Source organism: Hemitrygon akajei, chromosome 28, assembly GCF_048418815.1.
Source record: "Hemitrygon akajei chromosome 28, sHemAka1.3, whole genome shotgun sequence".
NCBI lineage: Eukaryota > Metazoa > Chordata > Chondrichthyes > Myliobatiformes > Dasyatidae > Hemitrygon > Hemitrygon akajei.
Genome location: NC_133151.1, coordinates 24,596,122 through 24,609,819, shown reverse-complemented (window position 1 = coordinate 24,609,819; position 13,698 = coordinate 24,596,122). Strand labels below are relative to the sequence as shown.

Sequence of the window (13,698 nt, the reverse complement as noted above, 5' to 3'; positions counted from 1 at the left end):
GAATTAGGCCCTTTGGCCCATTGAGTCTGCTCTTTCACTTCATCATGGCTGATCCATTTCCCTCTCAGCCCCAATATCCTGACGTCCCCTTAACCCACCATGACCTGACAAATCAAGAATGTATCAACCTCTACCTTAACTATAACCAATGATGGCCTCTGGCAATAAATTCCATGGTTGAACCACACTCTGGCTAAACAAATTCCTCCTCATTTCAATTTAGAGTCAGAGGCTGTGCCCTCTGTTCTTAGACTCCCCCTCTATAGGAAACATCCTCTCCCTATCCAGTCTACCGAGGCCTTTCAACATTCAGTAGGTTTCAATGAAATCCCCTTCATTCTTATGAATTCCAGTCAGTTCTGGCCCAGCACAATCAAATGGTCATCATATGATAACCCTTCAATCTTGGAATCATTCTCGTGAATCTCCTCTGAACCCTGTCCAATGTCAGTACACCTTTCTTCGATAAGTGGCCCAGAATTGCTCACAGTACAAATTAACCTTCAGGAACCTCCTCTACTCCAAAGTTCCTCTACATGTCAGATTTTGATTTTTCTCTCCTTTTAGAGCAATTGTCCATCCTTTACATTTTTCTACCAATGTCCTTGACCATAAACTTCTCAACATGTTATTCCACCTGCCAAATGTTTGCCCATTCTCACAATCTGTCTAAGCCTCTCTGTAGCCTCTCTGCTTCCTCCTACCTATTTTAATCTACAAATAGTCAGAAAGCCATCATTTCTGTCATCCAAATCATTGACATATACTGTAACATTAAAAGAAGCGATCCCAAAAAATGCCATTAGTCATTGTAGTCAACCAGAAAAGTCTCCCTTTATGCTACTCTTTGCTTCCTGCCAATCAGCCAAGTCGTCATCCATGCTCGTATCTTTCCTGTGTCATAGGCTCTTAACTTAAGCAGCCTCATGTGTGGCACCTTGTCAAAGGCCTTCTAAAAATCCAATTGCACAACACACACCCATCCTAAAGGAAACCATGCTGACTTTGTCCTATTTTATCATGTGTTGCCAAGTAGCCCGAAAATACATCCTTAACAATCGAGTCCATCATCTTCTCAACAACTGACGTCATACTAACTGGCCTATGATTTCCTTTCTTCTGCCCTCCTCCCTTCTTCAAGAGTGGAATGATGTTTGCAATTTTCCTGTCCTCCGAAACCATGCCAGAATCCAGGGATTATGGAAAGATTATTACTAATCTCATCAGTCACCTCTTTCATAGCACTGGTGTAGAAAATCTGGTCCAGCTGATTTATCTACTTTCAGATCTTTCAGTAAAGGCTAATTCACTCATTTCTGCCCCCTGATTCTCCTGAATTTCCAGCAGACTGCTAGTGTCTTCTACAGTGAAGTTTGAAGCACAATACTTATTCAGCTTCTCTGCCACTTCCCTGCACCCCATTACTACCTCTCCAGCATCATCTTCCAAAGAACTAATATTGACTTTTGCCTCTCATTTACACTTTGTATATCTGAAGTAACTTTTGGTATCCTCTTTAATATTAATGGCTAGCTTACCTTCTTATTTGATCTTTTCCCTCTCCTAAATACTTTTATAGATGGTTTCAAAAAGTTTTGTAAATAGTATAACTGAGTGTCAGGGACGTCTCAGAGCAGCTGCTGAACAATGTTCATTCAGCCAGAGGTGTTGGTTCATGTCAGTACCAGTGGACAGGTAGAAAAGGGATGAAAGAGTACGTACACAACGCTGGAATAACTCAGCAGGTCAGGCAGCATCTGTGAGGAAAGAGTAGCCAACGTTTCGGGCCGAGACCCTTCATCAGGAATGGGGGGAAGAGAGGGCCAAAGCACAGTAATAGAGATAGGGGAGGGGGTAGGGCCTAGAGGTGTCAGGAGGAAAACCAATCAGAGGAAAGATAAAGGGGGGAGGGGACAAGCAGAAAGGAAAGTAGAAAGCAGAAAGTAGAGATAAAGGAGTAGAAAGGGAGAGAGGCAGAGAGTGACCTGGGATAGGGGGAGGGGGAGGGAATTACCGGAAATTGGAGTATTCAATGTTCATACCACCAGGCTGGAGGCTACCCAGATGGTAGATGAGGTGTTGGTCCTCCAACCTAAGTTTGGCCTCATCATGGCAGTAGCGGAGGCCATGTATGGACATATCTAGATGGGAATGAGCGGCAGAGTTGAAGTGGGTGGCAACCGGGAGGACCTGTCTATTGTGACGGACGGAGCAGAGCTGCTTGACGAAGCGGTCCCCCAATCTGCGTTGGGTCTCGCCGATGTAGACGAGGCCGCACCGGGAGCACCGGATGCAATAGACAACTCCAGCAGACTCGCAGGTGAAGTGTTGCCTCACCTGGAAGGACTGTCTGGGGCCCTGAAAAGGGATGAGGTCCCACAGTGAATATAGGGAGTCAGGGAACAAGTTGACGGGCAGGACATAAAAGGTTGTAATCACCCGGTTACTCCCCATGCTGTGTGGTAGTGGTGTTAGGGACAGAAAGTTAGAGCAGATGAATGTGTGGCTGAGGAGCTGGTGCAGGGACAGGGTTTCAGGATTCCAGAACATTGGAACCTCTTCTGGTCCAGAGGTGACATTTACAAGGGGGATGGTTTGCACCTTCACTGGAGGGGGTCATGAGGTTTATTGCTGCTCCCTGAGAGGGTTGAAATGAGATTGACGGGGATGTGAACCAGAACACCAGTCACTGAATGGAGAGATTGAAGCTAAGTTTGATGCTTAACACTGTAAGGATTAATTTTGAGACAAATAAACATCTGACATGGATTTTGTTTAAAGATCAGCTGCACAGTGTTTCAGGGCCTGTTTGTTCCAGTCAGAGGGAGGGTCAAGGATGGCAAGGTTCAGGAACCTTGGATGATGAGAGAGGAAGCAAATTTCATCAGTGAAGAGGGAGAAGCATATGTAAGGCTTAGGAAGCTGGAATCAAACAGGGTGTTTGAGGACTATATTTAAAAAACAGAAGGGAACTCAAGAACATTTAGAGAGCTAGAAACAGTGATGAAAAATCTCTGGTGAGTAGGATTGAAGATAATCCCATTGCATTCAGTACATTCATTGTGCTGAAAAGGATACCCAGGGGTGCACTTTGGGAGATCCAACATTAAGGGTGGGTACACAGTTAATGGTAGGAACATGAATAGTATTGGCAAAGAGAAGGATGTTGAGATTGACTGTGAGCACAGGTTGTCAGGGAGGTAAAGTCGGTGTATGGCATGTTTGCCTTCATCAGACAAGGCATTGAGTTCAAGCACCAGGATATAATGTTACAGGTTTACAAAATGCTGGTTAGGCTACAGTGAGAGTATAGTGTTCAGTTCTGGTCACCTCATTATGGGAAGCATGTGGAGGTTCTGGAGCAGGGGCAGAGGTGGTTTACCAGGATGTCTGGAGGAGGTGTGTGGTGAGGAGGAGCTGGACATGCTGGAACCTTTTCATCTGATGGCATCGGCTCAGGAGAAATTTTATAGAAGATTATAAAAATCTGCTTGTCATAGTTAGTGTAGACAGCCAGTAATATTTTTCACAGGAGTGAAATGTCTTCTACTAGAAGGCATGTGTTTAAGGTCAGAGGAAGAAAGTGAAGGAAAGAGAGTAATGGGGACTTGGAATGCACTGTCAGGGGTGGTGGCAGAGGCAGAGAGCACAGGGGAATGAATGCTCTCATGGATTGTATTTTCGGACATCAAACAGTCAGCAGGAATAAGAGGACTCAATAGGGTTGTAATAGAGGGACATTACAAATTACATCATGTTGACTGGGACGGCTGGAGTGCTGGTGAGTGACTGAGTGACTGAAGGAGCTGGTGCAGGGAAAGTGTTTCAGGATTCTGGATCATTGGAACCTCTTCTGCTCCAGAGGTGCCATTTACAAGGACAGTCTAATATTTTTCACAGGGGTGAAGTGTCTTCTACTAGACAGCATGTATTTAAGATCGGAGGAAGAAAGTGAAGAAAGCAGTTGTGGGGACTTGGAATGCACTGTCAGTGGTGGTGGCAGAGGCAGAGAGCACAGGGGTATTCAGGGAAGTATTAGACAGACGCAGGAATTGTAGAGAAGTGACTGGTACTACGGTGCTGAAGTACTCGATCCACCCACCCTGGACAATCCAAAGTCTGTTCTCAGAGCGACCCACCGCCTCACAGAGGGAGCCTCTCGGGAGATCTGACCAAACTGACCGTTGCTTTCGCAAACTGTTCATTTATATTCAGAGGCCGGGGTAGACGAGTTTTTTTTCCATTAAATACCGTCAGTTTCACAGGGTAAATGTACCTTTGTAGACTCTATAGCTGTACTGCGGAGAGTATTCTGACAGGCTGCATCTCTGTCTGGTATGGAGGGCCTACTACACAGGACCGAAAGAAGCTGCTGATAGTACCCAGGACATCTTTAGGGAGCGGTGTCTCATAAACGCAGCGTTCATTAATTTGCAGTATTTCTGTTTTTGCACATTTAAAAAATCTATTCAATATACTTGTGTATTTATTATGTGTTATTTACTATTATTTTTTCTCTCTCTACTAGATTATGTATTGCATTGAACTGCTGCTGCTAAGTTAACAAATTTCACGTCACATGCCCGTGATAATAAACTTGATTCTGAAATGTAAAACGCAAATGTTATTTTTCTGTCTGGCGATGGGAATCGCTCATGAAGCAACGAACAGGCGATGTTCCCGCCTTCTGCACACCGGAACGGTCCGGGGTCAACCCGCAATGTGGAACCCAGACAACGCGGTTCTGGGTGATGAAGAGCGGAGTCGTTCAGTGGTCGGAGATTAAATTCACCCTCCTGGGGCTGACTCCGGAAGTTAGTTTCACGACTCTGCGCCTGGTGAACCCGCTGACTCTCTGCGAGGGGAGAGAACTCCATTCAGCCGGCTGAGAGGAGAAAATGAGTCGGGACTGAAGCGAACCGGTTTCTGTGCAGATTTATATCGGTTTATTCGCGGAAGAAACATGTCGAGGCACTGACAGATACAGGATATCAAACAGACGGAAAACATCCGCCGCTCAGCCCTTCCACAGACATTGTGAGTGGCTCTGAAAAGAGCCTTTGGGTAAATAGATTCAGCTTACGTCGCTTCACTTACTGGCAGCGCCGGTTTTCTTGGGCAACAGGACGGCCTGGATATTGGGTAACACACCGCCCTGAGCGATAGTCACCCCTCCCAGCAGCTTGTTCAGCTCCTCGTCGTTGCGGACGGCCAGCTGCAGGTGTCGGGGGATGATGCGGGTCTTCTTATTGTCCCGGGCCGCGTTACCGGCCAATTCGAGGATTTCGGCCGTCAGATACTCGAGCACAGCAGCCAGATAGACCGGGGCTCCGGCACCCACCCGCTCAGCGTAGTTGCCCTTTCTCAGGAGTCTGTGAACCCGGCCGACCGGGAACTGCAGTCCAGCCCGAGACGAGCGAGATTTGGCCTTGGACCGAGCTTTGCCAGCGCCGCCTTTTCCACGTCCAGACATTTCCACAGTCACAGCAACTGCTAACTTCAAAAGAGAATAAAGGAATGTTCACCCCGCCCCAACTCGCCCTTTTTATACCATCTTTGAGAATAGAAACTGATGTTTGTGATTGGTGTGATCCTGCTTATTCTCATTGGTGAAGAGAAACGTCCCAATCGAAGAACTGCCTTAATCACCAATCAGCAGTCCGTAAAAGCAGAAGTGCGGATAGTAACCGTCTCCTCCCCAAAGTGCACTGAAATTTGCCAAAAATCAAACTATTATTTAAATATAATTTGAAATTAAATAATTGCAGACCTGTTTTAAGATTGGGTCTTCGCATTTCCGTCTGTTACTGAAACAGGGCCCATTTAATACAACTGTAGTTGATATTGGAGTGTCTGGGAATTCCTTTCAACGCTTTCAAAACTGTGCGCAGTTTTGGTCCCCTAATCTGAGGAAAGACATTCTTGCCATAGAGGGAGTACAAAGAAGGTTCACCAGCTTGATTCCTGGGATGGCAGGACTTTCATTTGAAGAAAGACTGGATCGACTGGGCTTATATTCGCTGGAATTTAGAAGATTGAGGGGGGATCTTATTGAAACGTATAAAATTCTAAAGGGATTGGACAGGAAGATGGTTCCCGATGTTGGGGAAGTTCAGAACAAGGGGTCAGAGTTTAAGGATAAAGGGGAAGCCTTTTAGGACCGAGATGAGAAGAAACTTCTTCAAACAGAGAGTGGTGAATCTGTGCAATTCTCTGCCACAGGAAACAGTTGAGGCCGGTTCATTGGCTATATTTCAGAGGAAGTTAGATATGGCCTTTGTGGCTAAAGGGATCAGGGGGTATGGAGAGAAAGCAGGTACAGGGTTCTGAGTTGGATGATCAGCCATGATCATTCTGAATGGCGGTGCAGGCTCGAAGGGCCAAATGGCCTACTCCTGCACCTATTTTCTATGTTTCCATGAACCAAAAAAAACTGACCCTCAGCTTCTGCCTGCGGTCGGTCACTGTGTGAACGTTATCAGGTTATGGACAAACGGCTCCTCAAACTGTAACCAGCGTCTAGACTGCAATTTTAAAAAGTTGTTCTATGAAAGAGTCATGAGGTCTTTCAGGCTTGTGTTAAAATGAGATTCGGGTGTTACCCAATTGCAACCAATAAACTCCTGAAGCCAGAAATAAAACAACAACAGCAGCAATCCTCCGCTTGGCATGGATACCGAGTGGGATGGACTGATGGGGAGGGGGAGGTAACGATTCCTTGTCAGTGCAGTGGGAGTTTATTTGAACCGCGACTTAGCTCTTGTAAAAGTCACCAGACATAAAATATGTGTAATTTATTACATAAATGTAGTACAACTCTCTCATTGAAATTGTGAGTGGCTCTTAAAAGAGCCGTTGTGTTTTCGGTCATCTCACTGCGGAGCTTTACTTGGAGCTGGTGTACTTGGTCACTGCCTTTGTCCCTTCGGACACGGCGTGTTTGGCCAGCTCCCCGGGCAGCAGCAGGCGAACGGCGGTCTGGATCTGCCGGGAAGTGATGGTTGACCGCTTGTTGTAATGGGCCAAGCGGGAAGCCTCACCCGCTATATGCTCGAAGATATCGTTCACGAGCGAGTTCATGATGCTCATGGCCTTGGAGGAGATGCCAGTATCGGGGTGAACCTGCTTTGTCTCTCTCCACTGTCCATTGTCATTTTGGGTAACACCGTGGACTGGGAACTGGCGCTGATCGCTGGGAGTTGCTGCTGTTGGGTAATTCGGCAGGAACAAAATCTAAAATACAAAATGGACCATAAAGTACAGGCGCAGTATTCGGCCATTCGACCCATGGTGTCCGCTAGAAAAGCAGATGGAATGAGAAAAACACACACTTGATAATATGAAACGTTTATGTAATGAAACAGGGCAGCAGGAGATCGTCAAAAGAGACCCATTTCTGAGTGAGGGTGAAAGTCGTTTATTGTTATATACAACTGGCTTACAGCAGATTCAGAGACACACAGTATTGGAGACAACATTCACACAATAAAAACATACTCTACAGAATTATAAAGAAGTAACAGAATTTCAACAAGAGCCCATTGCATTGTAAAGTGGTGCTGCTGAGGTGGTGATGAGGGTTGTCCATGTTTGTTAAACAACAGAATGACTGTACCCATCTGTCTCTGGTAGAGTGTGGAAGTGTGGGTTCATTCTGTACCCGTCACTGTCTGGTACAATTTCTCATGCAGTGTAAATGTATTAAGTTCTTTCAGATTCAGTCTTACTATTGAACTCCGATTAAATCAAGTTTGCTTCTTAAATAAAATCATACAATGCGATGAGGCCACACTTAGCTTGGAAGAACAACATTTTCTGTCTGTGTAGCTTCCAAACTGATAGTATGAACATCAAATTCTTGAATGTCTGGTAATGCCCCCCCTCACCAATTCCTATCCCCTTTTTCTTCTCTCACCTTGCCCACCCATCACCTCCCCCGTGTGCTCCTCCCCTCTTTTCTTTCTTCCATGGCCTTCTCTCACTTTCACCAATCTTCCCAGCTCTTTACTTCATTCCTCCCTTACAAGATTCACCAATCACCTTGTTTTCTCTCTTCCTTATCCCCACCTTTTAACTCTACTCCTCATCTTTTTGTCTCCAGTCTTGCCGAATGTTTTTGGACCGAAACATTGACTGTATTTTTTTGTCCTACAGATGCTGCCTGGCCTGCTGAGTTCCTTCAGCATTTTGTGTGTGTTGCTTGGATTTCCAGCAACTGCAGATTTTCTCTTGTTTGTGACACAATGTTGTATATTGGTATCTCAGGGATGACGTATCTGGTTACATTGAACTACCCTGAATGGACTTTGCAACAGAGCATCCAGAGCAACAAGACCAGACCATTGAATCCAACTCTGGGCTTGTGAAAAATATGTAACTTTCCTCGAGTCTCTGTGTGGGAGGTTTGAATGGTGTGTATTGTGTAGCAACATTCGGGCTGATGGAATTGAGAATGATTTTGATTGTAGATATGTAACCAGTGTGTCCGCAGTGATCAGTGATGGGGCCTCTGTCTGATCAGATTAAAATACACACGGGCTGATCAGATCACTGATGACATGAATGTTGGTGCAGTTGTGGGTGGTGAGGAAGGTTGTCAAATGGACAGAACTGACATTGAAAGGAAATAAACTGCTATAAGGATCACAGAGAGGGAGCAGTGAGAGGACTGGGGGGAAGGGGTGTCTGTGTAGATTAATGTAATGGGTGGAAACATGCAGAATTAACAATCACCAACATTGGGTTGTGTTTCTCTTTAAAAGGCTGGACAGATGTTATGATGTAATTACGTCATTTTTTTTAAAACCGTGCTTTGTTTCTGTGTTTGGAGGATAATAAATGAGTTGTTACTGTCGTCCCTAAACATAAAATGCCTCATGCCATTTTATTTGTAAAAACCCACAATAACATACTGGGTACCAGTAGCATTCACACCACAAAAATACCGCAGTGTCAGTCTGCAATGAGGAAGCCCGATCACATTCTCTTCAGGTTCAATGACATTGCTGACTCTGAGTTTACCACCGTCAAATGCCAACAAATATGTGTTCTTAGTAGGTCTGTGGGAGATACCCGGGATGTGAAGCTGTACTAATGGAGAGAGACAAACTGAGCCAAGTCACAGCTTGATGAAGGGTGGAGAGGAAAACAGAGAATCTGATGTTGTGTCCTTATGCCTGAGCTATTCCCAGTTAGAAGTGTTGATCCTCCAAATTGTGTTCAGCCTCACTGTAACAGTGTGACATCAGATATCAACGTAAAAAACTAAATAATCTCAGCTGAAATATTGTCTTTCACCTGTTGGTCTTCTTTGCAAACATTTTACAGGGTACAAAAGGCAAAGAATGTACGTCTGAGAATCTCAAACACAACAGTGTGTCTGTACTCATGTGTTTGTCAGTTCCCCAACATTCGAATGCTACCAATCGTTGAATGTGAAGGACGAGATGGTTGAGAAGACAGCACACCAGTCTGAGCAAGGAGAACCCCAATACGTGGACATGTCCTTGATCTGGCCTGATAAATGGCCACAGAGTTGATACCAGTGAGCTGACATTCACCGCCTCTCATTTTGCCAGGGATTCGCCAGGCCACTGAACCTGCAGATACACAGCCAGTTCACACGGGGAGAGGCATTTCACCTGCTCCGTGTGTGGGACGGGATTCATTCAGTCACATGAGCTCTTACACCATCAGCCGGGTCACACCGGTGAGCAGCTAGACTTGGCTCCGTTGTCTCTGTCACTCAGTATAGCTTCACACCTGTTCCAAGTATGGGAGGAGATTCATTCAGTTCACCCATTTTGTGAGGCTCCAGTGAGGTTATAATACATAGAGGACCCACTTCGGTCTTGTGTCAGCAAAGAAATTTACTCAGTCATCCCACCTGCTGAGACACTGACAACTTCACATCAGGAAGGAAGTTTAATAAAGCTCTAGGTGAACATTTTAACCATCATGATGACTGAATCTAGTTGGAAGTTCATGTGAGACTGTTAATATCAGATTCTGCAGATATTGTGACTGATCACTGGTCACTGAGTATTGGAAGGTTCGTTCTGCTGATGTTAGTCTGAAAATACCCTGGCATTAATATTGTGGATCTGTGACAAATTAATCAGTTCTATTTCAAATCCTGTGTCTCAGGTGCTTCCTGCCTGTCACACAGCTAATGTACAGTAGAGAGGCCACTCAGTCCATCTGGTACCTGCTTTTGTTCCTATTCCACACCAGAGCTTTCAAATCCATCACTGCTGTTCAGCTGTCACTCACCCTATAATATACAGGTTGCAACTGCTCAGCCTGTGACTGTAGAGGTTTACTTTGAATTAAATCCATAACTTTCTGGAAACTGCAGAAGATGAATTCATTAGGGTTTTGTCCCAAATAGTCTTCATTCCTCACAGCTCTGGACCAAGGGTGACATCTTGTGTGGTTAAAATCTTCCTGTTCTGCTCCTGTTTGTTTTGGGTCATTTTCACTGATTTTGAAGAGCTGTGCCTCACACAGCCGGCTGTTGCAATACAACGTTCTCCTCTAAAGTATGAGCAGAATGGTGGTTAAATATTCGATGGAGCAGAAACAAGAGGGGTCTACACAAATGAGGGCTTTGGGACTCCAGATGTGATGAAGCCTTGAGTTTACGGGGTGTAGAAGGAAGGATTCAGACCAGGAGGATGAGGCTACAAATGAAAGTTCAGAAACATTTGAGAACTGATTGACTGAAAAAAGAGGTTTATGTTTAGAAAATGCTGGGGGGCTCAGTGGCCCCGACATCATCTATGGAGAGGAATAAATAGTGAATATTATGGGCCAAGACACTTCATCCTATCTAGACTGTTTATTCCTCTGCTGAGATGCTGCCTGACCTGCTGAGTTCCTGCAGTACTTTGTGTGTGTTACTTTGCAGTTTATTCTCAGCATCTGCTGAACCTCGAGTTTCATATCTGCATTTCTAAGTCAGTGGGACTTTGACAGTTGTCATACAAAATGCCCGTTGACATTGAGTAACAAACAGGAGAAAATCTGCAGATGCTCGAAATCCAAGGAACAAAATGCTGAAAAAACAATGAGGAGTAAATTTTAAAGGTGGGGGAGGGGAGAGAGAAACACAAAGTGATAGGTGGAACTGGGAGGGGGAGAGATGAAATAAAGAGCTGGGAAGTTGAGTGGTGAAAGAGATACAGGGCTGGAGAAGATGGAGTCTGATAAGAGAACAGAAGGCCATGGAAGAAAGAAGATTGGGGAGGAACACTCAAGGGAGGTGATGGGCAGGTAACAAAAGTGAAAAGGGGATGGAGAATGATGATGGAGGGGAGGCTTGACCAGAAGATGAAGAAATCAATGTTCATTCCATCAGATCGGAGGCTACCCAGGCGGAATACAAGGTGTTGTTCCTCCTACCTGAGTGTGGCCTCATTGGGACAGTATAGGAGGTCATGGATTGACAATTCCATTGAGTATATTGTTTGTGGAAGCTTGCTGTGTTGAAGTAGATGCTGAGTTTTCTGCATAAAAACATTGACTGCTTTTGGAACATGTGGCGTTGAACCAGCACTTGCCCCCTCAAATTAATCCAGTATATTATCAACAGCACGTCACCTCCCTTTTCCAAAATATAATTCAACCATTCTATTACCATAAATTCCATAACTTTACACAAATTGGACATCAGTGATATTGGTCTATAACTAGAAGTATCCAACGGGGGTTTCCCAGGTTTTAGAATAGACACTTCAATTGCCATTTTCCATGAGGAGGGAAGATGGCCTGGAAGTCCAAGTATGATTCAAAAAGTGTAATATTATCTCAAAAGAGTTGTTGGCCATGCATTTAAACATGCAATAACATGTATAATCCTTTCCTGGAGCTGTCTGACCTGTACTCTTAATAGTTTTCTTAAATTCACACAAAGGAAACTCTACATCACTATCATTGCTACCGCTGGTTTCCAATACATTAAGGTAGTCTCTTAAAAGCTTATTCCTACATTGTTTAGTCTCTTAACCAATTTTGATTATGAATTGCAGCAAATGACCGAGCCAGTACTCAACTTCTCTCTTTCAGGAACAATTGTATTAACTTTTTCAGTCAATACTGGGAACCCTGTGAATCCCGCACTCCCATTTTCTTAATCATTCCCCAAACATCTCCAAGTTTAATAGTCCTTCCAATACTATCACAATATGACCTCCATTAAATCTTTTTCACAACCTTCGTTACTTTCCTCACCACAGCCTGTGACCTGTTACACTTAATATGATCACTCGGAGAGTGATACAGTACTTCTTAACTTTCTCTCAATAATTGCCTCCACACACTCCTCCGTCCACCATGGTACAGCCTTTATTCTATTAATGCACTTTTTAATATGAATCTCATCCACCCCAGTTTGATGAATAACGTGACGTTTCTTTGCAGAAATCCACATCATACTCACCATTCAGCTCATACAGATGCTCACCACATAAATCATTAAAACTTCTCCTAATTTGCTTTACTAAAGTTCCACCTCATAAAAGTGGCCTCCGGTCCCTGATATAAATCCAAACCCAAGCTTACAAATATAGGGAAGTTGTCACTTCCCAATGCTTCAGATCTCCCATGACATCTCACAACTCACTCCAATGTTCAAAACTAAAGTTACATTTACAGTAGTTTCATAACTATTGTGCACATAAAATCTTGTTCCTCTCCCACCATTAAGACACACAAGATGTGAAATATCTAAAGCTCCTCTACAATCAAACCATCACCATCATTCTGAGAACAAACCCACAGTTTACTATGTGTTAAGATCCCCACACCATACGACCCTTAGTGAGCTAAGGGTCTCCAACGTATACACTCCAACAAATCCATCAAAAACTTTCCACAATGGTTATAATAATAAACCACTTTAAAGCCCCTACCTGTGGAAGAACATATGTCTTCAAATGCCTCATACATTTCATTTATATCCAAAACTTTAAGCCCTCTCATTATGAAACTTGCAACACAACGCCCAATTACAATATAATCTTGGAAAGAAGAACTTAAATGTGGTAGCAACCAGGTTTCCTGAATACATACAACATCAGATAGATCTGATTCTTTTTTCAGAAATTAACTTGAGGTCTTGACCATGAGAAATCAATGTATTGGGACGTTAATGATTGGTGGAACTGTGACTGCAAATAGTCCAATCAGGGAGCTGCTTTATTCACCAATCAAGAGACAGCAACGACAAAAGCGCGAAAAATAACCGTCTAACCGCCGAAATAAACTGAAAATTGCGAAACACCGCCAAAAACGCCTTTGTTGCTAAAATTAAACCACAACAGGTTTGTTTGTCGACCCTTTACCCACGTTACTGAAGTCAGAAATATTTAAACAAAGTATAGTTAATATTGCGATGGTATCTGGTAATTTAGTTCACCGACTTCTTTCAATTGATAAATTATTAGAATAAATCCGATTGTCAGCGTCTGTTCGCGGTCGGTCATTGTGTAAACTCAAGTCAGTTTACCAGTGAACGAACCGTGACAGTGTTCGGCACTCGCGTTGGAATGGGGTCAAGAGAAGTCACCAAAATGGAACAAAACTTAATGAACCGCATTCCCCGCAGTAACTAAACCAGAAACAATTAGTGTTCGGGAAATTTGATGACCTAGCAGTAACAACGGGGAAGGGGTGCGTAACGATTCCGTGTCTGTGCAG

General features: G+C 44.1%; 1 protein-coding gene across 1 annotated transcript; it reads right to left on the bottom strand.

The window, feature by feature from the left end:
• Positions 1 to 4,923: 4,923 nt before the first annotated feature.
• Positions 4,924 to 5,498, bottom strand: LOC140717783 (histone H2AX-like). Its single transcript, XM_073031504.1, has one exon. The coding sequence runs from the start codon at positions 5,471 to 5,473 to the stop codon at positions 5,090 to 5,092; it is 384 nt and encodes a 127-aa protein (XP_072887605.1). The 5' UTR covers positions 5,474 to 5,498; the 3' UTR covers positions 4,924 to 5,089.
• Between the last annotated feature and the right edge of the window lie 8,200 nt (positions 5,499 to 13,698).